Source organism: Hippoglossus hippoglossus, chromosome 15, assembly GCF_009819705.1.
Source record: "Hippoglossus hippoglossus isolate fHipHip1 chromosome 15, fHipHip1.pri, whole genome shotgun sequence".
In the NCBI taxonomy this organism is placed as follows: Eukaryota; Metazoa; Chordata; class Actinopteri; order Pleuronectiformes; family Pleuronectidae; genus Hippoglossus; species Hippoglossus hippoglossus.
Genome location: NC_047165.1, coordinates 14548500 through 14576172, shown reverse-complemented (window position 1 = coordinate 14576172; position 27673 = coordinate 14548500). Strand labels below are relative to the sequence as shown.

The 27673-nt window shown below is 43.9% G+C and overlaps 1 protein-coding gene across 32 annotated transcripts in view; it reads right to left on the bottom strand.

The window, feature by feature from the left end:
- Positions 1 to 27673, bottom strand: part of LOC117775055 (neurexin-1a-like) — a 256387-nt gene that overhangs the window by 139884 nt on the left and 88830 nt on the right. For 21 of the 32 annotated variants that reach the window (XM_034607843.1, XM_034607828.1, XM_034607830.1 and 18 more), the window contains 6 exons: positions 27271 to 27294; positions 25999 to 26160; positions 19835 to 20276; positions 12734 to 13117; positions 5353 to 5556; positions 2975 to 3001 (listed from right to left, as the gene is read on the bottom strand). In XM_034607843.1, coding sequence (XP_034463734.1) covers positions 2975 to 3001; positions 5353 to 5556; positions 12734 to 13117; positions 19835 to 20276; positions 25999 to 26160; positions 27271 to 27294 — 1243 coding nt within the window. The remainder of the gene's footprint in view (positions 1 to 2974; positions 3002 to 5352; positions 5557 to 12733; positions 13118 to 19834; positions 20277 to 25998; positions 26161 to 27270; positions 27295 to 27673) is intronic. The other 11 variants (XM_034607835.1, XM_034607840.1, XM_034607848.1 and 8 more) reach the window with 3 other exon arrangements.

The window sequence follows — 27673 nt, the reverse complement described above, 5'->3', positions numbered from 1 at the left end:
ATGAATAATACAAGTCCATCATGGAATCTGTCACAAGATATTTTTAGATCACATTTTTTAGTTTCTTGTCACTCAGTGCCTGTTAACAGTCTTTAAGTCGAAGTGGCAGTGTTTTCTTCAGGCAGCCCCAGGGAGCCGAGGTCCCTAATAGACAGTGATGTGTTCTTTGAGTCGCTACTGAAATTCTTCATCCACCGAGCTGACCGGAGCTGCAGCGCCTGACAAGACACATTAATTAACACTGGGAAAAAAACGAGGATAAAAATAACTTGTGAGAAAAATAACAACCTAGATAAAAAATAAAAAAAAACTAATTAAGTGCCAACTCTTCATAAGTGAAAATGCACACACTGGCTTCACACACTTATTTCCAAGAAGTTCAATTAAACATTTTCTTATGGCACAATTAGGTCTGGATCTATTAAAGAAAGACCTGCTTTTTTTTCTCTCCATTTTAATCAAACATTTACTTTCTCTGCCGCGTATTAAATGTTGATGGAATCTAAATAGTTTCACTTCGAATTATATAGCAGCTTAATTATGTGAGTAGTATATTTCTTACATCTATAAAATATCAATTAATTAATTAACGTGACTGTTATTTTCTTATGTGACTAGGGTTTTTAAATATAAGAAGAAAGTGCGTCAAGAAAATGCACACAAACAGAATTAAGTCCAATAATAACAAATCAACATGACGTTAGTTAAAAGCAAAAACAGACTAATGCTGCATAGTAATTTTTATTTAGCTTTACTCTAACAGCCTGTGTGAAAACATCCAGCCAATTAACACACTCTACATGCCGCCTATTTACACTTTGTGATGCTTGAGACTAAAGGAACTATTGAATCAACAGTCATGAATATCTTAAAGATCTTGTATTTTGTAACGTTTTCCTTAAACAAGCTTGTATTTCCACGAATGCTGAACCCGGCGATGGCTATTTTGGAAAAGATGATGCACAGAACTAAATTAATATTTGGGAATATGGAGAGTTATGATGAGTTTTAAGCCTTTAACCACAATGACCAGCTACGAATGAATCATAAAACATTTGATTCGGAGCAACAACAAAAAAAGGTACAAGACTGTATATAATTATTTTAAGAGTGAAGGAATCACGTATATCCCATAAACAACTGCGAATGATCCGTCCTCCAACAACGTCTTGAATTCAGCCTTGTTGTAGTGACTTTCAATCCTGACTCTTTTCCTCATCTGTGGCACATAAGAAAATAAACCTCGCTTGCTCTGTGGTTAACGTAATGTAACGCTAAACCATCCGATCGCAGTCGATATATATTTCGTGGTGATGGTTGTTTCCATGGTAACAGCAAGCCCCACCAATCACAGCCTATTACACCTGACGATTGTGGGAATCTCCTTAACATCACGAATAAAACCCATTTTTCTTGAAATGTAATTGATGTCATACAGACCTGTGGCTTCTTCAGGAGCATAGAACATTGTTTCACAATCTCCTAGCTTGTGCTCAGCCTCTCGGGACGGTTACAATATTACGGCTGATAATCAAAACCTTTATTCAGAAAATTAATGGGATTTTGACTTCCGGAACCACACTGTTGAGATCTATCGGGTAATATTAGCAGAGGAAATTATTAATTAAAGAAAGAAAGTAATCAAACCAGCAAATAACAAGCAGTGGAATCCACGCATGCACAGATTATGCCTTCATACAATCCTCATAAGCTAAGAATGACCTTTTAAAGCGCCGGAGGAGGGGAATTAGACCTTAAAGCTCTGTATTTGCATACACAAACAAAGGGTGCAATCCAAGATGCATGAACAATGCTATTTAGCATTTAGAAAGGTGTTAAGAAGGGCTCGCTAGAGGTCACATCATGTGATTGTTTGCGGGGGCGTTTTTTGTGGCGTACGTCTCCGCTTCTCATCAGGCAACGACCTTCAAATACTTTTAAGACTTCACACAGGAAAAGATCAGAAACTCGCGCTCAGAGAACGACTCGTCCTTCTATACAATATGTGACACGGGCAGTGTATCACCGAGGCTAAACTGTCTAATTTCTGTTGGTATTTACTGATACTGGAGAGCGTGTCTGTCAATTCAGAATCGTTAAACAGGAAGAGTGCTCGCGTATTATGACACCGGAGAAGCAATTATTAATTCATCACTGTTCCTGAATAATAAATGTCAGGGATATTTACCTCCCAAAATATTGCAATGTAACCTCTTTGTTGAAACACGCACGCGCACACACACACACACACAAACAGACACACACACATGCATGCGCCGTGAATCCCACAACTAGACCTATTCTCTCTCCCTCCCTCTTCATCCCTTTCTTTCTGCTCTGTGAGGCAGGTTAATGAGAATAATAAAATCACACTCTGTATTTCCTCTGCGCCTTGAATGGCCTCATCACTTTACAACCGCCGTGAAATACTGAAGAGGGAGAGGGAGGGGAGAGGAGGGGAGAAAAAAAAATTGTGAGGGAGTGACAAGGGAATCGTGCATGTCTGAAATGCCTGCGCTTCCAAATCATGCGTTTTATATCAGCCTGAATACATGAGTGAAAAGGTTCGTTAATTAGAAACAACTCGGTGTGTAGAATCGCTGCCATATTTGGGTTTGTCATTAATTCAAGCCTCCCTCCCTCTCCTCCCCTCTCGCGCTCATTATTCTCCCGGACAGCTGATGCACGCAGCAGCAGCACTATCATGCAATTCTTATGTACCCATAACTCTTTGAATTGGTATGATAAAATGTAACGTCTATGTCAATGCAAGGTGCAAGTCAGATATATTCCAGTGCACTGATTAAACTCCACGGCTTTAGGGAGACTTTAATGTGGGGGGGTCATAAACTGGCTGCGGGGGGGGGGGGGAAGAAACTGTAAACAACACTGCTAAAACATGACATGTCCAGAAACAGATTCAGACACGAAGAAGAGGAAGAAGAAGTAGAAGAAAAGGTGAACAGTGACTTACTGGAGGTACAGTTAATCCTGACACAATCTAGATGGGGAAGAATAGATGAGAGATAAATTCATCTTTCAACGTTACATCTGCAGACATCATTAAAACACACAGTCCACCCCTCTGGGGACACACACACAGACCCTGCCCGTCCTCTGGTGCTCTCACCCGTGGCCCCAGCGAGCTGGTTCAGAGCTCTGCAGTGCAGCGGTGCCAGAGGAGCACAGCGTGGCCTACATGAACACAGCCATGTAGAGTCGGGAATCATTGGAGCTGAGGTCTGGTTATATGACATTGTTCAGGTTTTTTTTTTTCTTCTCTGCAGCCAAACAGAATGTTGAGTGCATGCTGGGAGATTTCTGTTAAATTGTGGGATATGATCGTCTGTTCAGTGTGAGAGCATCAGAGTTTGGTCAGGGTCAGACAGGGCCAGGTGGAAGGTATTTTTTGATTCTCTCCACTTCTGTTGATCCTCATCTATCCATCCATCTATCTGTCTTAATACAATGTCACATTCACTAGATTAAGGCTAATACTTTGTGAATTTACATGTGAAGCTTCTCTACTTCTAAATATTCTACAAACATTTAGTCCACTGCATTTATCTGACAGCTATAGCTACATTTCATATAGGAAGCATAAGATCAGGTTATAAAATATGATGCATTCTAGAAGATGTCACTACTCACTGCAATATAAACACACTGCTTACATGTTAATGCATTAGTTAATATATGTAAACAAACCAATATTAATAACATTATCGTGTAATAGGGACCACTGTGCATAATGTGTATTTTAATGATCCTTTTTTCTGATGGAGTAATGATAGCAAGACTTACTTAAGTAAAACATTTAAGGGCAAACTTTCTTAAGTGAGATTTAGAAAGATAAAAATTGAGTATTTTAAATAATGGTATTGATACTTTTATACTCCAATACTTCTCCCACCTTTGGAGACAAGTGGAAACAGCAGCAGCAGCAGCAGCAGCAGTAGCAGCGACGTATGATGGCCTAGTCGTCATTACTGCCAGTACAATAACAGTCTAATCTCCTAGCGCACAGCAGTGCCTTGTAGACTGCCAGGATTTCTCTCTTCTTTTTTTTTTTTTTACCTCTCTGTTTCCTAAGGCTTAGCTGGTGTCGTGCTCAGAGAAAGGTGACCCAGATCAAACTCCCCTCTCTTCCTTCCCATTTGGCCCTGCCTGTCGCGTGTTGTCAACCACAGCAGAAAAGTGGTCGCAAACAGCCAGAGACCAACACCAGCCACCAGCCTCACAGGGAATGCTCTTGCTTTGTATTTTTTTGAAGGAGGGACAAGAAAGACGGCTTCGAGATCTGACGGCTAAAAGAAAAATAAACCTTTAAAAAAACGCGTCAAAGATAATTCAAAAATAAATGTGGAGTTGCAACGATCGGACTCGTGAGCCCTGTCAGTGTCTTATCGAGGCGGGACACGCGCTTCCTGGTGGTTGACAGCAGACACAGGCTGTCTGCTTTGTATGCATGGCTAAACGGGTCCGCTTAGGGAGCCCATCTCTGTTTAGCCAGTGGAAAGGAGAAATAGATGACTATCATTTATGCGGCACTGCTCTGTTTGGGAGAGATCTAAACTTTTCACAGGCATCATTGAATCCTGTCCCGAGCAAATAAGTGCGCGCACACACACATGCACGCCACGTATTTCATTTCACCTCAATTTCCTGTTTTTTGCTTAAGGCGGAGGGGAAGGGGCGGCGGCATGTCTTTTTTTCCCTGTGCTAATTTAGGACACATTTGCTGATTTTCTGGGCAATCGTGCACTTTCCCCACCCTGCGATGATTAAAGTGCAGAGGTGAACAAATGAGTGTGTGGGTGCAAGTAAGGGGCCGCGTTATATTGGGTAACCACAAGCTGAGAGGGGGTTTGATATTAAAAACACACAACTTCTTCTCCAGGTGATTTATTAGCTCCCTCCAATGAACGATAACCGGATCTGTTCAAAATAAAAAAAAACACCAGGAAAGAATATGGCTGTGAGTGTGTAAGTGTGTGTGTGTGTGTGTCTATGTAAGGCAAACTCCCCTCGGAGCAATGTATGGATGTTGATCTGGGGTTAGTTGATGGATTGGGCGGCGAGCATTCCCTACTGGGCAACAGTGGCTGTGTGCTCTGCTGGCAGTGAGCGCAGATCCGCAGACTCTTGCCATTGAAAGTCTTTACACCATCTCCTTCTATTCAAAGTGTGTATGATATGAAGATAATAGCTGGGTCTGTGAGCGTGCGGGTGAGTGGGAGAGAGAGAGTATGTGACTATGTGTGTTTGAAACCGTTATCAAGCTTAATTTTGTTCTGTCTGACACGTGACTCTGCCGCCGCAGCAGCAGCCAGTGAGTGTCCGAGGCGTTACCTAGATTGACAGTCAGGCGGACGCGCCCGCTCTCCAGCTCGAGACGCAGGCTGTCAGCCGAGTCCCGAGACGTGGTGGCTATTAGGATGCCGTAGGCTCGCTGGGAGCGGAAGCGCAGGGACACGTCCTCGGCTTCTGTGTGCATCACCACTGGCAGCTGGACCTTCATAAACTTGCTGCCGTCATAGCTGAGGATCGTCGCCTCTGCAGGGAGGATAAGGAAGAAGAGAACGAGATAAGGGACGGGTAGAATGGAGAGAGGTTTTCACGGTAAATCGGTGACCCGGGGTCTGTCAGCTCAGTTCAAAATGATGTCTTATTTGTGGATGTGATTTAGTGCTGGAGCAAAGAAATACATTAGAGGGGAAGATGTGAAGTAGTGATTATGTATTCAAAATACAGACCTGTGATTCAGAGGTCACCAAACACACAGGGACAGAGCGGATTGTGTTTCTGTTAGAAAAATGCACAGAGATACGCCTACTGCAGCGCAACCTTTACAGACTGACTTGTCCTCCAGCATCCGGAGGATGAGGGAGGATTAAACCATGGAGCTGACGGACACAGGGACAATGACTGTTTTACAGGACTCAGTGTGGAGGTGGAGCTCAGACATGTCCTTACTTTGTTAAGGAAGACCGCTGACAACTAATGAATCCAACAACTTGTAAAATAACAAATACAACACAGAAAAGAGCAAGTGATGCCTAATGTGCACAAGAGTGTGGATGCCCAACTGGGTCCCGACAGGTCAGGCCAGGGTCAGACAATAATAATCAGGTTTGGGGAGTGGCATGGTGAGTCAGTGGTTAGCAAGATGGATCCAGGATTTGAAATCCCAGCTTGCCCTGGTTCTTTCTGTGTAGAGTTGTCATGTTCACCCTCTGTCTATGTACATTTTCTGCAGGTACTCCAGCTTCTTCCCAGAGCCCACAGACGTGCAGATTGGAGTCTCTAGACTGACCGTAGGAGGGAATGTGAGTGTGAATGGTTGTTTATCTCTGTATGTTGTCTCTGATTCGCTGGCGAGCTGTTCAAGGTGCAGCCCGCCTCTCGCCCTATGTCAGCCGGGATTGACCCAAGTTCCTCTCGCGACCCAACAAGGACAAGCGATAGAGATAAAGGATGGATGGATTCGGGTTTGGGTCGGGTTCAATCACTTTGTTTGGGCGTTGTACGTGATTTGCCTGTAATCGGGGAAAACATCAGGCTTGGGTTAGTTAGTATTCTCTGGGCCACCGACAGAAAATCGCTTACCCTATTGTTCACATATACGTCATCAAAGAGCAGGGTGCAAACACTTGTCACTCGTCTAACTGTGTTGCATAAGACTGAATGCTAAAGCTGACAGCTCCCCGAAATCCCTCCACAGTCTCAGCCCTGTCTTCTCTGTGACAGTTTAAATGGTGGCTTCCATCAGTGAAAACAGAGAACAGAGGTAGGCACATGTACATAGAAGAATAAACACTCAAAATGGAATATATGACACCTGGACAAATATCCTACTGCAAAGGGAAAAAAAGGTAATGTAATTGGCAGCTGTGCATCCACATTTTTTTTTTGTATCAGCTGTATAACAGTGGCAAACTACAAAAGGGACAAATTGGTATTGACTGAGGAGAAAAAACTGTGACAGAATCTTAACAGTCTGAGGACCTTGAATATTGAGCTTCTGCTCAGGGTGACTGCATTTACTCAAAGCATTAGGCAGCCGTCTGGAGAAACGCTGGGGAGAGTGTTTAACGCTGGCAGGAGGTTGTAACAGCATTTCCGGTAGTGTAACTAAACCAAAACCCAATAACAAAGCCATTACTGCAGCTGCAGAGCCGCAACAGATAGAAGGGTGAGTAGTTGGAGAGACAGGGGGGTGGGGGATGGGAGTGCGGTGGTGGGGGTGGTAGGGTTCCAATGTCCACACACACATGCACACCATATCACCACTTCCTCGTCACACAGAGCCAATGTCACATCCTTCCCCTGGGACGACTCCGTCACATTCCTCACCCAAATCCAATTTCTCCACGCCCTCCTGGGGTACGCTGCAGATGACAGGGGCGTGTGACAAACGAGTCCTCGCTGCTAAACTGCTCCCTGCCAGGCAGCTACAGCAAAGAGCCGCGTTCGGAAACTGTTAGCAGACACGAGGAAAAATGGGGCAACTGTTCAAACTCCTAATACTGACAAAAAAAAAATGTTTGTCACTGTAACATTAGCCAGCACTTAAGACCCGACGAGAGAATTCCCCCGCTGCATTTCACTCATTCTCGGTATGTATCTACACTTCATGCCGTATTGAAGTAAACAGTCGCCGCCTGCAGTTCGTGGTGTATGTTTACGCTGGGAAGATGGGATGTGAAAAATCATTACTGCTAAACAATGAGTGACAGATCTGAGTGCTGCACTGTATAGAATTCCTGCTTGGGCTTGAATCCCGCTCCTTTTAAAATGCCTTTCTGAAAAAGGATCCATTATACACAAAAAAAAAAAGCTCAAGGTAAAAAGGAGAGAAAACAAAAAGAAAGAAAACCTGATGACAAAAATGTGACTCTGCGTCAGCTCTGCATCGTGTCTTACTTACTGTCGACGAGGTCTGGTCAAGTGACTGCCTCTATTACAAATACAAATACCTGCTGAGAATCAAGGTAAGAAGAAAAGTGACCTTTTTACGGCGCCGCCTATAAATAACCAACATTTTTTACTAGATTATTTATTTTCATGAATAATCTTTTCAGGCTGAATAGATGGACGAAATTAATCACAGCTGGAGTAAATATTGCATTTCATCCAAGATGTCACCTCTCCTGAGATTATACGAGAGGTTGTCCAAAATGCCATGAAGTTAAAAAAAACAAACGTTCCACACAGATATACGAAAATATGGAGGGTGACAAGTGAGGGAATCATTACCTAATGCAAAGTGAGCACCTGTCAAAAATCCAATCCTGGAAGCCCAGTCATTTTTTTAATGGCACTCCCGTGTTTAATATCAAAATAAATTGAGAGGACTGAAGCTGGAGTTTCTGTGACAGCCCAACAGGAAGCTGTCAGAAGGATGGACGGAGCATATATGTCGAACTTAACCAACCGTCCCTCCTCTGTCTGATAAAGCAAAATATCACATTGTTTTCTGATTTTTCACAAGGAGCAATGGGGGAGAATGAGGTGGGCTGTGCCACTAACAAGAGGTAGGAATGTGAAGACAGGAGTTCTGGCTGCATTCTCCCCCCAAGGTTAACAGGCTCCAAAGGAAGAGAGAGCTGTCAGCCGCATGTCACAGGACTGTGATGTCCCACAGTGTCAGGGCACCAGGCCCGAGCCAATTCCAACATTTCCCGGGATAAAAAACAGCCAAAGGCTTTTGGAATATGTATGTTCAACATCCACAATAAACAGGACGATTTGGCTCTGAGATATCATAAATAATTCAAAGCCGCCCATGTCCTCTTCACCGCAGCCTCCTTTGAGTAGCCGAGGAAAAAAAGACTCGCTGGCTATTAAATGTGTGAGAAAAGAAGAGATCTGACATCCGAGTGGATTTTGGAGACGCAGAAAAGAAACGGCATCATGGAGTGAGGAGGAGCAGCATCATCATCATCATCTTCATCGTCTGCTGCTCCGTGACAATACGACAGCGTCGGTCGGGCGACGATATGAGAGCAGAGACAGAAAAATGGATCGGTTGGTCCGTTTAGAGCCGTGGAATCTGCAACTTCAGCGACTGCTGAGGGGAACGCGAGCGACAGCCAAGATGGTAAAGATTTAGCACGTGCGAATTAGGTTCCTCACCCCACTGAGACTATTAAAAGGAGAATTACCATTTTGTTTAATGATTTACAAGTTAATCTTCAGTGTTTGGCCAATGCTGTTCTATCAAGGTCTTTTTAAAAAGACCCATTATCATAAGCTGTAGGAAGCTCTCATGTACAGCTTCAACAGCTTCAACAGTCTTGAATTATTGTTTGCTATAGGTTTGAAAACGTGGTCAAACCTCTGCTCCTCAACATGCGCCCATAACCCCATATAATCATCCTCCAGTATTTCTACTCTCACACTCACATTTTGTCAACCAATGTTCTGCGCATCTGTGTTCATGGCTTAAGGGCGTGAGACAACCAGTTCTCTCTAATGTGTGACTATATTCAAGTGTGGTGAATGGTGACTAACACACAGTGTGCTGTCAAAGGGACACGGCTAAAAACGTGTTTTACTGCAACAAAAACTCAGCCCTGTTCCCCTTCAAGGGCATTTCACAATTACGCAATAATACCCTGCACCTCTTGGCTTTCGGCTGCGGACCAGTGGCGAATGGTTTCATGCTCTGAAAAGCAATACATGTCCTCAAAGAACCAGTGTTTCTACAGTTATGGCGATTTACATAATGCGGTGATGCATTCTGTTGTTGTTGTGGTCGAGGGTTTGTGTTTTGGAACAAGACATTTTACAACTGTGGCACTATTTAACTGAAACGCTATGAATTTATGAATGGAGAAAAAAAACTCTGGTGCACAATCTTTGCTTGCATAAATTGTGTGTGTGTGTGGCACTGTAAGCGTACTTGTGCATTATTATTATTATATTGATCTCCAGCATGTTCCTTTATTAAACACAGGTATGTGCAGCCACTCTCCGTGTGAAGAAATGCAGGTGCTGTCAGCGCTGAGAGCCAGTATGTCATATCTCATTAGGGAATACGTGCATGTGCTGCGACGCACCTACTACACCATCTGGGAGGCTGCCTTAGCCTCACACTGCAAGACTAATATTTGGGCTAATTAGCAACTGCAGGAACAATAAAGGGGAAGACATTTGGGATGCAAGGGGGGAAACTGCTTTGTCTGCTTAATTAAATTCTCTCAAAATAGGGCGAATAGCTCGGTGGTTCTCTTCTGAAAACTCCACCTCCTGCTCCTTCCCCTTCTTGTCCTCCTCCGCCATATGCAGTAGCTATATTTTGCCACCGGGTGGTACACCATGCATGGATAAGTGAGAGCTGGGGTAATTCTTTTGACAGCTCCTCGGCCTGCTGGTGCCGGCTTCATCCTACCAGCGCAGAGGCAATCTGGAGCCATCAAAACAGCTGGCAGCACACCGGGACCCATCCTCCGTACCACTGCTCCCACTCACACTCTTGCCAGTCTCGTATGCAGAGCACAGACAGCAAGAAAAATAGAGAATTGGACAGAGGAGTCAAGATGCCAGAGGAGGCTCAGCGTGTGAGGTGGAGGAGGAGAGGGGGGGGTCACGGCGGCGGAGACCTCTTCAACATGCGGCACTTCCTGTAGAGCTGTTCCAAAAGCAGCGATACAGGTTTTCTGCTTTTATTTTTATAGTGGAGTCATTTTTCTTTTTCTTTAAATTCAAGACAGTTCTTCAGATTAGTAATTAGCTTCCCGAAGTGAAACCATCTTTGTCCCATGCCCACTCCCACCTCCCTCGCGTGCTGTGCCCTAATTCCTGTCAACTCATTAGTCAGAATGGAAAATGCACATGTGGGAAAAAATCTGAGCAGCGCCAAACCAGGCCGAACTGACACATTCATCAGAGATGGATTTAGATCCTCTCGTTTGTGTAGTCTTTCAGTTCAAATATTAATTTCCTGCCTTAGCATCAACCACATCTCTGCTTTTTAGAAGCGCGGTCACACGTCATTAGACATTCACAAGTGGATAAACTGCATTTATAAACAGGGAAAAGAGAGAGGCAACATCTTTTTGGTGCCCCGTGCTTTTGTGTTGTTTTGCCTCCATTTGACTCAGCAGATTTCCATCGGCCAGACATATTCCACACACCCCAGGATATGTAGACTCTAATATGTTATAAGGTGAATGACTCAAGCGCAGGAGGAGAAGCTCGAGCAGTAGTGGAGCTGACACATGTATGTAACTGCGTGGGACGTGTTGCATTCCAACTAAGGTTTCCCCGCTGAAAACCTGTCCGGGGCTCCTGTTCCCATGCAGATGCATCGCACTGTGATAACGGTGTCACGTGCTCCTGCTCGTTCTTTGACTTTTGCCTTGATTATGCATATGTTAAATGTTCAAATTCATTATGAATTCACTCTGAAGACATACATTGCATATTCACTTTGCTTGACATCTTATTAAATCATAAATACCCCAAAAAATATAACATGTCATTAGGCGACATAAATGTGATTACTCAAAAAACGATTAAAACTAAAATAATAAAAATCCTATTAGACTTCACAACTGGTGTTTATTGCTCCAGAGTCCTGGGTTATTTTATGTTAATCCTGCAAATGTCTTTGGTGACTGAACTGTACATTAAACATATTTATTAACTCAGTCTAATTATGTAAATAAGCATGAAGCACCAATTTTTGAATAATTGCCTAAGAGCACAGCAGGAAGGATCAGGCCCCCCCCCCCCACACAGCTGGGTGTTGTTTTAATCGGCCTAGATTTCAGTCAAAGGAGTCAAAGGGCAATCCACCCGGTCACCGGGCCAGCAAGCTAGTGCTGAGCAGGCAGAAAACTGGCTCCACGCTGAGCTTTGCCTTCGTAAGCAAAGATGTGCCCTCATGACTGCTTCTCATTTCCAGCCACATTACAGATACAGTAACAACAAAATACAGCAGGCAGGATGGGGTCTCGGGGGGTAACTTCAAGCAAATGCGGCTCTTACATAGACAAACACACACATATATATATATATATATATTGGTTACAAAGCAATGACTTCCACCACAACCAATATGAAACACTGGCGAGGAGATGGTGTTCTTTTTTATTTGAGTATAAACAGTAATAAAAAACTGTAATAAACTACAGAGTCAGGTGCATTCCAGCTAAGACACGGAGCTATACGAGTTCACCGAGTGACACTCTTCTATTTCTCTTCTCGGGAGGAGAGAGGGATAAGTATTCTGCACCAGGTCTGGTCATGACCGAGTGGTTTGATGAGCCAAATGGTTAGCAGAAGACAGCCAATTTACAGGCTAGTGTGAATAGTGGACGTGACCAGGAGCACCTCAGCAGTGCATCAGTCAGCTGCCACTCAACATGGTCCAGCAGCAGCCGGTCAACACTTGACGTAGCCTGACTCATCCTGTCTGCCTCTGTGTTTGGCGATTCCGCTCAGCCTGAACTTGAAACAAGGTCCCCTTCAAACCAAGAATACTAAAAAAATGTATCATGGATATGATTAAAACCATTATTTTGCTGGTTGCCCTTGATGTCAATTGTTTCTGCGCTCCTGTGATCTTTTTCCCACCTCAGAAGATACCGCATAGAGAGGAAGAAGTGTCATTAGGCGGCATTGTCAACATTTCTCACACAAAAATCCAGGTTCTGCCCACCAGACAGAAATGACATGCTTCCAAAGACGTGGGTAGGACCAAAATGTAAACCAAAAGTCCTACCTCTTTCACAGGAGCGTCCCAGGTATCCAGTTCCGGAGCAGTCACACACGTAGCGGTTCCAGCCCTCTCTACAGAGCCCATTGTTTTGGCAGGGGTTGCTCAAACACTGCTTAGGAGGCTCCTTCGAGCACGAGGGTTTCACCCCGGCAGCCTTCTGGATCTCGGCCAGGCGCCGGACATCCTTACTCTGGCCGTCGATGAATAGATCCCGGATGCAGCCCACGTAGCCGTAGTTGAGCAGCGCTGTCCACACCTCCGTTGGGAACACCAGCCCCACTTTGTTCTCTGGCAGACCCCCGAGGTAGAGGTTGTCATCCAAGTCCAGGATCTCACTTTCTCCAGGGGCTGTGTAGGCAGTGCGGAGGGTGTTGATAGAAATGGTGCCTAAGAAAATAAGACACAGTGGGGAAAAGTTTATCTTTGCTTTTCCGAACTACCACAAGATGGACACCTACTGATGACTGTAGATGCCAAAGCAAACTATCCGACCAACAGAGACATAAACATGCAGAGAAGACCTATTTAAAGATGGCCTGATGAAGAAATTAGCCTAATTAGTGTTATCCATCTGGACAGGATCAGGATTTTCTTCATTTAGAATAACTGATGACTGGTGATAAGACACATTAATCACAGGACAGCTAGTCTATTAGTAGCCTAATCTGGGCTCCCTAAGAGTATCCTCTCCATTTTCCTTGGATTTCCCATCATAAATCTCCTTTATCTATAAAGCAGTGGTCATAAAACGAAAGGATGGGAAAAGAAAAATCATTGCCCCCTCTATCATTTCAGCCAACCAAACAAAACAATAGCGGGGGGAAAAAAAAAACATCGTAGCCATCTTTTTGAACTTGATTAACGGACTGCAGGGTGTTTTTTTCGCCCTGTCTCTCCTTCTGCTTGCCCCTCCAACACATAAACCTGCAATGAGAGTTTGTGTGTTTCCCCACCATGATTTATCGCTCTCATTCAGGTTTAATTCTCGATCTGGAGCACGGTAAACAACAGCGGACATGACTGGACTGTAAAGCTGTGGAAAAGGAAAGCCTTACTGTGGGACTCAGGCCGGGTGATTCATTTGTATATGGATCTGTTACTCTCGGCGCAAGAGCCACTGTGGATCTTTAATTAATGGCGGCTGCGTCCACTGCCCGCATCCTCCGTCCAGTAATCTATAAACTGGGCTGCCGATGGGCCGTGCACACACACACCCTGGGCTCGGGGAGCGTGGCAGAGAAACGGTTGGCTACGGAAACTTCAAAATAAAAATTGCCATAAAGTCACAATTTGCATTTTGAGTGGCAGATGTATGCCATGGCCGATATGAAGGAGCTATTAGCTGATTGCCTCAAGCTAAATGGCCGTAGAGCCCTAACTGCTTGTATCTGGAGTGGAGGAACCTTTTTAGTTACTTTTAAGTTACTTTTCTAGTCAAAGTGTTAATGTTGTGAAACAAGCCCCGAGCTTGTCTGAAACAAATTCGACATTAAATGGGGACCTTTACATTTCATTGCAGCCTCTATTAGCGTGCATGGATGTACATATGTACAGATCTTTTACGGACAGCACAGCAGAGTGGTGGGCCGTCGCCTCGACGTCGCAAGAAGGTTCGTTTGCTGAAAAAAACTGACGAGAAGAAAATATACTGAAATCAGTGTATAACCTAAAAATAATCTCGGTTATGTATCCTTTGTATTGCCAAGGTGAACCAGCCATTTTGCGAAGGATGCTCAAGAGAGAGACAGCTAAGGACCCGGTGCACAATGATTAACCTGGTCCCACTAACGTCTTCCAGCTCTTTTCTCGAGGTCCTGGCCCCAGGCATCTGTTCCGGCACTTTCCCTGCCGCCACCCACTGCCCCTGCCCTCTCCAGCCACAGCTGCTGTGACTTCCAAGCTTTGCACACTTGGCAAGGGCCACCCGTCACGCAGCCAGAACAGCTCCCTTCAGGTTATAGCTAACGAGCTCACTACATCAAACTCATTAGCGGGGGAAACTTTCTCGGAGTAGAGCAGGTGCCCGGCTGAAGAGTTATGGTCAGGAAGAATCTGGATGGGATTATCTACACTCCCGTTATGTGTAAATGCAAAACAGTCACTGTCAGCGTGTGACGGGCGGGAGCTATATCTTGACTTTCTTTCTTTTCTAAATTATTTGTGAATCATACATTCACAAAGTAAATGCTTCAGGGGTCGTTACCTAAAGGCTTCTTCTCTCGGCCTCTACTGCATACTTAAGTCTTTTAAGAGCTGTAAACAGCAAACAAGGATGCTGTTAAGTCTACAACCATGTATGTCTAAATTGATGTAAGTGCATGACAAGAGAAGGATGTCAGCATCTCTCAGGCATCTGCTTAGAGTGCTCTGCTCACTTGTCAAAGTCCTGTAAGAAAGTGTGTAAACACAGTCAAGCTATGTTAAGTCAGGATGCACTATACGATCCCATGGGGACATGTGCCATCACCAGGCGTGGGAAACATGGAAACACACACACACACACACACACACACACACACACACACACACACACACACACACACACACACACACACACACACACACACACACACACACACACACACACACACACACACACACACACACACACACACACACACACACACACAGTCCAGGACTGCTGTTTAGAACATTAGTCATAGCCAAAAGGGGAAGAGGGATGTGTCTGCGAATGTTACTGAGCATAAAAGAGGAGGAGACGGATGCACAACAAGATGGAAGCACAGAGATAAAGATGTCTGGAAAGAAGATGAGGGAGGGGTGTTTGATGACAGATAAGAAACCAGATGAGGGAACACAGCGGCAAATAATATCTAAAGATGCAAGTACAGGATGGACAGTTAAGGCGGGTTGATCAAAGTGATGATGCAAGCAATAAATGAGGATGAATAATGATGACGGAGATCAAAATTCCAGCCAACTTCAAAGCACTCCCTCCCTCCCTCTGTCTGTCTGTCTGTCTGTCTGTCTGTCTCTCTCTCTCTCTTGCTCCGCGGGCTGAGCCGTAAGTGGTACTCCATCATCAAACCTGAAGGCAGGGGTCCAAATGACAGCTCAGATCTCGCTCACACTTTCTGCATCAACAGCCAGGCTCAACTTGGCATGATGTCCCCTAACCCCACTCACACATCCCCAAAACATGTTAGACAGGGGATTACTACAATCCAGTTAGGGCGATACGGCCAAATCTCTCTATGTGATTAGATTCTCTGTGGGGAGAGAGGAGCTTGTGAGTGGGCTGTGAAGATGGGGGATGTGCCGTCTACGTGTGTGTGTGTGTGTGTGTGTGTGTGTGTGTGTGTGTGTGTGTGTGTGTGTGTGTGTGTGTGTGTGTGTACTCGCAGGAGGCCATTTGTGTACTGTACTCGTGTGCAAGCTTGTGTGTTGAAGTGGTGGCGCGGGCCCCGGGCAGGAAGTGGGGGGCTACAACAGAGCAATGTCCGTGTAATGTCTCTGATGAGTGACCCACGGCACTCCCGGTGCAGTAGCCCTCACTTAAAAGCAGAGTGTCTCTTAGCGACTCTAATGCATTGAGGTTTGAAGATGCTGTCTGAGAGCGAGAGTCCATTTCCAGACTGGCTTCCTGCAGGAACATCCGTCTAAAACTAAATAGGGCAGGGATCATTATCTGCCATTGTCACGGCTGCAGGAGGCGCTGCACATGGAGGACCCGGCAGCACGTAATTATGCCTGGCTGTGGCGTAGCACTTTTCTTTTGAGTGATGTACTTGGTGGCGTGTATTAATAAAACATCTGAAAAAACAGATGAGGAACAGAGCTCCCCATATGTTTGATGGCTCACGCTCTCAGGGGAACACAGAATTATGTTTCCTGTTTTAAAATGACCTGAATTCTATAAAATACTAACTGTGACCAAAATGTGTATGGGTGTCCGACCAGCATTATGCCCACATATGGACTTTTAAACCTGCTTTACTGCACGACAGAGCGTGCACCTTGAACAAATTCCCTCATGCTTATTGATAACAGTAGCTCATATATGTTAAGAATCACAGTGTTTGAAATCACTCACTAATCACAGTGAATCCGCCATTCTCTGGTGCTGTTCAAATCTTTAGTGACATTTGTTAATGTGATTGTTTCCCACAATGCATCATTGAAAAGTAGCGGACAACTGAAAGTCACCAACCGTTTAATATATACCATCATGCATTGCGCTCGCTGCGTCGACAGAAAAACAAATGGGAGACGAGAGGGCAGCACAGCCTTCTCCCCTCTGGCATTTGTAGTCCTTCTTACTTTTATCAGAAATACCTGAATTATCGTCAGGATAAAGACGGACAGGTTCATACCTGCCGGCATTTTCACAGAAGGATTTGTAGCCTACATCCGTATTATTTCCGATCGGACAAAAAATGATGTAAGACTTTTTCACCTTAAAGTGTTTATACTAAGTGTAAAATAAACATTTTGAATTTGTTGTGGGATTTTCCATCGGCCGACATTGCTGTTATTTCTCATGATCCTGCAACAATGACCAAGCAGAGTAGTGTCCAAAAGGTTTTTTATCTTTTGCTAATGAGTTTAATATATAGTCCTCTACATTGAAGTTACTTTATAATGGGTAGGTGTTAGTGGATGAGACAGACTTTATTTCTAAAGCTCTACATTGGCTCAGCTTTTAACCAAACATCAATGTGTATCCATAATTTATGGGGAAAAAAATACATTTAAAAAGCTGCATTTAATAAAAGGTATTATTTGTATTGTTTTCAAACCCCTCTGTTTGCACAAATGTGCACCGTTGAAATTACATGTGTCCTGTGGGAATGGAAATCACATGAGGCCTATTCTGTACAAAGGAGCTGCAAAAAAAAGAAAATTCCACCGCTTCCATTTGAGGTGCAGCGCACACATCATTACACTCTGCAAACAATGGTGCTCTGTGCTGCTCATGGAAACCTTCAGAAGCAGGATTTTTGCATTTAGCAGCACTGCTTTCGTTTGGGATTGGCTTTAATCTAAAAGGTGAGCAAAGAAACGTGAAAAATAGCTCTCTTATTCAGTGCGCCGTGTGAGTGCACTGCGTCAGGGCGCGCTTGTCATTTTGACACGAGAAGTCATCACACTGTGGGGACCTTTTTTACGTCCCCTTTACACTCCGGCGTGTAAGTGTTGATGACTGAGACTTGAGCAAAGGAAGAAAAGTTATTCTGAAATGTCATTAGTGCAGAGCTCAGCACAGCACTGCACAGTAACTGTCTCCGTCCTGGGAGAGACCACCTCCTGTTTCCATGGAAACTTAGGCAGGGTAGATGGAGAAAAAGAGCGAGTATAGAGAGAGAGGTCGACATACAAAAAAAAAAAGATGTTCGATAGCTTGTGTGTGTGTGTGTGTGTGTGTGTGTGTGTGTGTGTGTGTGTGTGTGTGTGTGTGTGTGTGTGTGTGTGTGTGTGTACTGTGTGTAGTGTTAAAGTAAGGACTGTATGTGGGATGGATGATGGGAGGTTTCTAGTCTGTAAGTAAATATTGTAGATTGTTGTTTTCTGAGAAGTCACCCGCAGCTTTTGTTGATACTTTTATGAAGAGCTACATGTTGTAAAGGAGACAGGGAAACCGTCAACGCTCTATGAAACAGCTGGACTTGAACACCAAACAACATGAATGGGCTCTGTTGTTATGTACTGTGTATACAGCTCAATTTAGACCACCACCCAGTCTTGCTTTGGGGGGGTAATGAAACAGTTAATCTAATTTCCACCTCCTGAGACGGAGTGGAAAAACATGGTCGAGGGCTATATCTAATTTTCAGCATGACATTGTAAGGCCTTGGCTCTAAGCACACACTAACAAATTGCTGCTTAGATAAGCAAATCAACAGGGAGCAGAGCGAAGGAACCCGGGGGCTCAGAGGACACGATGGGAGACAGAGCAGATGAGGGACTTATTTTGTGGTAATTGTGTATCTAGAGTCCCGACATGTGGCACAAAGGTACCACCATCTGAAGTCATGAGGTTACTAATAGAGCCTGACCAATCTACAGTACCATCAGGCCGATAATACAGGCTGATATGAAAACTTTTATGAGAATGACTTGTCAACTTTGGGCCTTTCACTTAATAATATTTTTCTTTTTAACATAAAGTGGTTGCAACACATTAGAGGCCTCCCAACTCTCTTTGCGTGCTTGGGTATTGACATGTCTGCACTTTGTATTTTTAAAAATTGTCGACTGCTCAAGTTCATGGAGTGAAGGAATCAGGAATAGATGCCTGGTATTCACTCACACTGAACCTCAAGGACCTTTTAAAGTGACGCTCTGTAGGGGTTGGTGGTCTGAATCCAGGGGAATTGGTGGATGAACCTCCGTTTTTTAAAAGGTTATATTAATTTTTTTATACATTCACCAAGTTTATGTTTTCGTCTTCCTTTGTCTGTTTGTTTGTTTGCATAGATTTGGTTGGATTTGTTTGGTTTTGTTTACTTTTTATTTGAAATTATTCATCATGAACTTTATGGTTAAACTGTAAAATATAAAACCTCAATTACATTTCTTTATTATAAGGGTTTGATAATAACATCTAAAGAATCAATGCCATTTTTTTTTTTTAAAGCTGCCTATATATCAGTATCAGATGTTTTTTTTAATCCCAAATATCGGTAATGGTATCAGCTCCCAAATATCCATATCAGTCAAAAACGTTCATATTTAAATGTCTTTAGATGTTTACAATGAGCCTGTAATGTGGAGAAATGTTTACTTTTCACTCGTGATGTAGCATCAGCCTATTTCTTCCACAGAAAAGTTAACTGTGACACCACAGTAGTATTTTTGTTGCACTTAAATAATTGATGTACTCGGCGCACGGCAGAGCTCCTACTCTAGGATTCTGCTTCATGTTGTAGAGCATGTATGTCTTCTATGATAGATATTTACACTACAGACTACCAGTCATCCTCTCAACAACAGAATGCAAATATTCATGAACACAGCGGCCCTGAACGCACTGCAGCTAAAGAAAACACATACATATATGCAGTCAGATTGAAGGCGTATTCTACATTTGTTAGTGTTTCATCTTCTTCATCTCAAGACTCTACATGATAACTTTAAAGTTACCTGATCTGCCATCTCGCTGGAAGTCCACATGGTACCATTCGCCGTCATTGACTTTCTTGTTGACCGCCTTGGTCTTTGTGGTTCCCGAGCCCATGTCCAGCAGCAGGTACAGATGGCCGTCCAGCATCTCGATGGCAAAGAAGTCCACCTTGAGAGTCTGGGGGTTCTTGGAATCCTTCCCCTGCTGCTTGGGCTTGCCATGGCTGAAGAGGAGAAGGCCGTTGGGCTCTGTGGTGCGGAAGTCAAAGGAGATGGAGCCCGTCTTCTTGGCGTTCCACTTGTTGAGGATGACATAAGACTCTGGCGTCTCGAAGGTGATGGGGTCCAGAGTGGCCACGTTCTCACACTTAAAGGCCACGGTACCGTGGACCTTCATCTTGGGGTCACCCTGCCTGGCCAGCCTGGACAGCTCCAGTCTCACGTCATTGTTTTTGTACACAACCTGAATTTGAGTAGAAAGAGAAAATCAATTCCACAGTCATACATACAGTATCTCACCCACAATGTCAAAGACTACCATCTTGTAATTGTTTGCAGAATTTAAACGTGAAACTATCGAAAACACCTCTTATTCAGATTCAGTATTCAAACTTCTTCGCTCAGGAATATGATTAAAACCTTTTGGTCCAGACAGAGTAAAACTGTCCCTGACTAAACCAGATCTTGGCAGCGTGCACTGTCAGAGGTTTTCACAGCCAAGCTGCAAATGTAAAAGCACCTATTGCTCAAAGCTTATGGCTATGTAATTGCACTGGGTCAGTGAATTGTGCCAAGCTGCTTGGACCTTGTTATACTTCCCTGCATGTCTAGTTGTTATGTATGATTGCTTTAAAAAAATGAATGAGCTGCTTATGAAAATCAGAAGTTGTTGTTTGCAGAGAGGCTTCAGATGTTTGCCTGACACTAAATGTCATTTATATTTTACCTAAATACAGTTCAGTTATATTTTTAAACAGTTTATAAATATTTTAAATGAATTATCATTTATAATTTATTAGTTCTAAATTGGTGTCTGGTTTGACCACCTGCTACAGATTGTCACTATTGTGAGAAACAAATAAATACAATGAAATATTTGTTTTGCCTACGGAAAAGTATTCTACGAGCACAGCAGTGCAGCCTTTGCCTTCTCTTTGGCCTGAAGAGTTTTCTTTTTTAGACCTGCACCTTTCCAGTGTTCACCAAATGTCACTCGCATCATCCTGTTTTTCTTTCCCCCTATTTGAAGCCTTCACAACACACGCGCACTGTACTGGCTGGGTGAAGTGTAAACGGTTGAGACATGGCTTTTTGACATTCAGCTCGACTGTCTGCTGAAGGAAGAGACGTCTGAATTTAAACGACAATAGTGATTAGGGCTGGAAGAAATGATTCCATCGGGGAGTGTCTATTGAAATGATGAATCGACACTGCTGTCTTGTTTGCAGGTGCGGAGGAAAAACGCTGATCAAGGCCCCTGTTGGACCCTGTTATTAGGAGAAAAGTTGGCAGATGAGGGTTAGGGTTAGTTACCTTAACCCTAAAACAAATTAAAAACCAATGCATGAGCATACACATACAGTGTATTGTTCTATATTTAGAAAAAGTCAGAAAATTGAAAGTCAGCACATTAGTTTTTTTGCAGAGACAGTCATATCAGTGGCAGTTCATATTCTCAGGGAGTGTAAACCAGACGTGGTTCTTAGCTAAATGAAGTGCATCAGTGCCGTGACCTTTCAGATGCCAAGTGCTGCAGAGCTGAGGAGCATGAAGAGCCCATTACAGAATAAATGTGTCATAATGTCATGTGTTAAACTATCAATTACAGATTAGGATCATTGTCATATGGTTCAGCACCGGCATTAACTGACCCTGAGTATTTTTTGTTTAGCATCCTAGTTAAATCCATTTGTGTTTAAGACATCCTTCCATCCATCCATCCATCCATCCCTTATCTTCAGGAGTTATGCCTGTGTACGTATATAGCCAACTGGACCTGCTTATGTTGCCAGTTGCCTATGTACTCCCTAAAGACATAATGACCTCTGTGACTGAGAATCTTTTCAGATGTACCCCATAACCTTTGAGGGCCGTGGGGGATGGGGTCTGGAGCGGGGTACAACCTGGACAGGTTAGTAACATACAGAAACACACCAGCATTCATGTTCACATTCACACCTACAGTCAATTCAGAGTCTCCAATTAACCTCTGCATGTCTTTGGACTGTGGCAGGAAGCCAGAGTACAACAGGTGACAGTGCTAATGACTAAACCACCATACTGCCCATTAAAATCTCCTATTTCATTGTTAAATAAAGACACTATACGATACATATTAAATTCTGCTCTAAACACTGCTGCTGAAGTGAATCTTCAAAATACTGATGAAGCCGCAGACGTAGTAGCCACAATGTGTGTGTGCTGTTTGTGTGTGTGTGTGTGTTTAGGAGGAAGTGATACTGTATCGGCAGCAATCTTACAGAAATTAGAGGCGGCCTTAACCTCATCATCATCCAATCTCTGTCGTGAAGAAGTATCTGGTGTGACTGCAGCTGGAGGATCCCTCTGTCTAGTTACCTCTAATTTCCACATGCGAGACAAATTAACATTTTGGTGGATGTCAAGAATTTGTTTTCATTCAAACGTCAGCGCGGTCACGATATTTAAGATGATCTCACCACTGAGACGCACAAGTATTTTAAGAAAAAATTGTATGATGAAGTTGCAAAGCAAATATTATGAACACCTGAGTCAAAGCTGCCAATAGAGCACCAGGCAGAGGGATAAAGGAGCAACTAATATTTAACAACAACCCTCCAGAGCCGTTCAGCTCTCCTCCACAGCGCTCCAACACCACTAATTGCTAGGCAAGACTATGAAGTGACGGATAGCCCCATTACAGTTAAAGCCTGTATATGTATTTACATAACAAAAGAGATGTAATGGTGAATCTATATCTCTTTCAACGGGCCACATCACAGGAGTTACAGCTGCGGAAAACAGTGGCCACGTTCTCTATTTGCTGTCATGCTACTCGCTCACCTGAAAAAACGGGACACCTCCGATGGGATTGCATTTGCATGGAGCATTTTGTTTATCACTGAGTCAGATCTACTGTGGCGGCCGCTCTGGTAGATGGAGCTCACAGCGGAGCATCAGAATTAGGCGAGGCTCAGGCTTATAAATGCTTGTAGTCGCTTGTGACTGACTGTATCAGGACTGCATTCAACTGCAAGGACAACAGGAAGCGGATAATTGCGAGCTTTTATTCTCACATCATTATCTCCCATCACGTAAAAATGTAAAGTACAGTTCGTTCTCGAGTCTGACACTGAGCAGAATAGAGTGGAAATTGAAGTGTAATAAAGAGGATTTGACCATAATCTCCTGACGGTGGCGTAAAGAATGTAAAAGTGACAGACGTGGGGATATCTCTACCCGCTGGACTTTTCGACCTGTCAACTAAGAGGTGCGAAAGATACAGCCAATAAACCCAAATCAAGTTTTTATAGTCAAGACAAAGGGCACCTTCCCGAGTCAAAGGGGCTTTGGTGTGAGCTACGACTGGTGCTGCACTAGTAATGCTGCACTAATTTGTCATCAGGCTCGGGCTGTGACAGCTGAGCTATTACTGCACCAGCGTTTGTTTTGCCATCAGAAGAACCAACGGGCGGGCGTGGCAGCCCAGAATCTGGAATCTGCACACAAACACTGCAACAAGCCACTCGGGACCACGCCATCAATCAGGGGTCCCGCGGCGCACGCTGCTAAGAAACCGCCGCTGATATGTTATCACGCCATACACAGGAGCTGACCCGAGACAGGGCATGTGTTTAATTCAACAGGCCGGATGACGTCAACAGGCCGGATGACGTGATGCGGTGAGTTTGTCCACGCACTAAAAACGTCAGAAATAAATTAAAAGCCAAGTAGGTGATAGAGCCGCTATGGATTTTACAGTCTGTGAGCTTTCTCTTAGAAAAACTGGTATTGACATCTGCACTCGTCCTGTAAAACTAAATAAGGGATATTAAATGATCCCATGAGCGAATAAAAGAGGGGAAACTAAGTCTGTCTCGCGTCTCCTGGGAACTATCACAGCACTGCACCATATTTAAAAGTTTTTTGAGCAATTGATCTGAGGATAGCGATAGCAGCCGCTGTGGTTAGGCTGATGTGCAGCAGCAAAGGCAGCTCAGTGGGGTGGATCTCCGTGCCTGGGGTGCCCCAGTCCCATTCCCGCAGCATCGCAGAGACACGTAGTTAACTAAGACAAGTCTCCTTAACAAGCAGACCTCTAATGAGCAGTACATGGCATGTGGACATGTGGTCCACACCCTGCCTGCTCATTAAGCAGAGCTGTCTAAGACATCTCGCAGAGGTTCACTGAGGATGAGGCTGCGCTTGAGGTGAGAGACAAAATGTAGGACACCAAATGAGCAAGAGGAGCAACAAAAGAAAAAGAATAAGGGAGACATTAGGAAAAGGGGAAATAGCGTTTGAAATAAAGAATAAAGAGCAATGGCTCATTTGTGCAGTACAGAGATTTATACAGATATATTTGTGTGCTTAGGTAAAGGATTTAGGTCAGAATCCACGTAACCAACATTAAAAGCTTCAGGTGAAAGGAATAACTTGAGAACCCACTGTTGGACAAAATATCTCTTTCTTCCCTCCTCTTGTCTCATCTCTAGAGATGAAATATAGACAGCCAGAGTCTTTCTGTGTGGAGTTTGCATGTTCTCCCCATGTCTGCACGGGTTTTCTGCATTTACTCCAGCTTCCTCCCACAGTCCAAAGACATGCAAATTGGGGTTAAGTTAACTGGAAACTCTAAACTGACCAGAGGTGTGAATGTAGAGCGTGAATGGTTGTTTTGTCTTTATGTTGTCCCTGTGATAAACTGGCTAACTGTCCAGGGTGTACCCCGCCTCTCGCAGCAGGGATTGGCTCCAGCAACCCTACAAGGATTAGCGGTATAGATAATGGACGGGTATGCACCTCGAGTACTACAACACATGAATGCAGATCTAAGCGACAAATGACAGACTGTAAGTCATTACATCATGAAACCCCCAAGATACAAAATGAGCTGTGCTCAGACAGTATAGATTTTACGTCAAAACAGTGAGTTTAAACCCAGGTAACCCTACTTGCATATTTTGAGCACTTTAAGGTTACATACGACTACTGACAATGATTAAACACAATGGTAGTCAAATAAGTAGTCAAATCCCCCACTGGAAGAATAGTGAGGAGTTAAGTGTGTCAGCTCCAACTGGCTGATCTCAGGACCTGTGCTCCACCTAAGCCCAATTCATGCATCTGCGTCAAAGCTACATCGTAGGTACACACGTTACCTTCGCACGGGGCCGAGCATTCATAGTTGTGCGTAGGTGTGTGTGGGTCGTGCTGCAATTACACAGCTGAAACGCTAGTAGCGGTGGAGGTTCTATGGTGGCTCGTCCGCTTATTTACAAATTCTCCGGCGTCTCTGTTTACCTCAGAACAATGGCAAGTATTACTAATCGGAAACAAATCGGATTGTTGGAGTTGGAGCTGATAGATGTTGAAGAGCAATTACTTTTTCTTAAAGAACAGCAGCAAAGAAAAGAAAAGAAAAGAAAGACGCTGTTCGTGTTCGTCCCTTCAACTCAAATAAAAAATGGCGGTGAGTCTGCCCGAAACGAGACGCTACCAAGCGGACCAATCACAGCTCTTGCGGTCTGCGTCGCCCCAACGTGTCGTTACTTTCTGGGGAGGAGCACGTCAGGGTGCGGCGTAAGGCTCTACATAGGGTACAGGTCACTCGTAGGCTGCGGCATAGCTTCGACGCAGATGGATGAATTGGGCTTAAGAAATGCACCTGACAGATCTGTATGAAGCCTGTGGTCAAGTTCACTGCAAGACTGAGCTCTGCATGTGTGGCAGCGTGGCACGGCGTGTGCCTCCATGTGCATGTGCGTGTGTATAATATTATCATTGCACTGAGGGGGTGGTAGAGGCAAAATAAAGTTTCTGTGAGAGTGCACGAGGGAAAGGAGGTGAAACCAACTAAAGCAAAGTGTAAAGGATGAGACAGGGTCAGTGCGTGGGTGGATGTGCCTGTTTGGGTGTCCTAAGGTGAAGCCAGTCATATCCTGCACACCCACCAGCCTCAGAGTGCACACAGAAGCAGTGTTTACCTCCTTGAGGCAGCCCATGAAGTTGTTGCTGACCGGAGATCCGGGCAGGTCAGCTGTGCTAGGACTCCCTCCAACATAGAAAAAGTCGTCAGAGCCTAGCATGGTGTAGTCTTCTTGTGTATATCCTGTGGTGGTCAGAATCCCATCCACGGATATTGTTACCTAGACAACAAAGCACAGGGAAAAGACGTGCTATACTCAAGACAGCCTATACACCGCAACACCATTGCCTTTTTTCTTCTTGTCGTCTATGATAGTCTTCCCTATCATTTTTCTGAAACCCATTTTCATGTCTGTCTTTTTTTTTTCTTTTTCATTCTCTTTTTTCTTGTTTTCAAATATTATTTTGTCCAGTTTGATTAGTAGGAAGACTGCAAGCCTTCAAAAAAAAGTATTGTTAGAGTTAGTAAACTGCCCATACTACAGTGTTAGTATTGCCCCTACAGCAACTTAAAAGTACTTTAGCAGACACAAAAATGGTGTTAGTAGAATGTTACCTAGGTTAGTTTTAACTGTTAATTCCATATTAGTACTTCCAGCAGTTCTACAAATGAAATCAGAACGTGCCACTGGGTTAGAGAGGGAGCACATGCCATGAAAAGTACAGTCACCTTTCAGTACAGGTCGCGACAATGACTGAGGGTAGTAGAGAAACAAAAAAGCATGCATGCATTTGTCTTTTCTTTTTGTTCACAGGCGTACAAAAAGAAAATGTTCCCAAATGCTTGATTGGGAGACACCGTCAGAAGTTTGACACAGTGTCAGATGCATGCAAATACTCTTGGACACTGCAAAACCACAAAGAGAAGTAAAAAAAACACCGGAGAGGCACCAAAGACACACACAGCTCGACTGTCACGTTGTTTTTCGACAAATAGGCAGCGTGGCATTCGCAACACGTAGTCAAAGTGCATGCCATGCAAAGTGAATGGGGATACAACTGGCTGAGCCAAAGAGCATCAGGCCAGCCAGACAGGAGAGGGTCCTCATTATTAACCACAGCTTGATGCAAAAGGCTCGAAATGATGCTCCTAAAAAGGTGGATCAAAACAGAATTGGACAGGAAACAAGTGAAATAAAGAGGGCGAAACAAATGAATGAACCGAGAAATTAAAAAGGATTCGAAAAGTAAGCAGAAGAGAGTACCAACCGCAATTTCCCTTTTTTTGTAAATGACGTCTACAGTAAAAAAAAGAAAGAAAAGAAACACACGGCAAACCCAAACTAAGAAACAATTAGAATGATATCTACCGAACAATGTAGTTTGTTTACCATAGCGTGTCCAATGCCTGAGTGCTTTGTGGAAAAGGGGGGAGAAAGGAAATTAAAAACTGTGAACAGAATAACGATTGTTACTCAAATAATATATGATGGTCAATACTGTTAGTACATTGTTAAACGGCAAAAAACCATACTGGTTAGTAGAATGGCACATTCCATGAATGATGTTAGTTTGTTTCCAAAGCATGTTAGTAACATAGAGGAAAAAAGGGCAAAATAAGTTTAACAAGAAAAAAGGCAGACCAAGGAAATAACAGGAGTGCTCCACAAGAGGTACCAGAGCTCGACCAGTAGCTCCCTAAGTTCCTCCCGGTGGTTGTGCACCTTGTTCTGTATGTTACCAGACCACTGAGAAGCAGAAGCTCCCTTACCCAAGTCCTCACAAAAAGGTTAT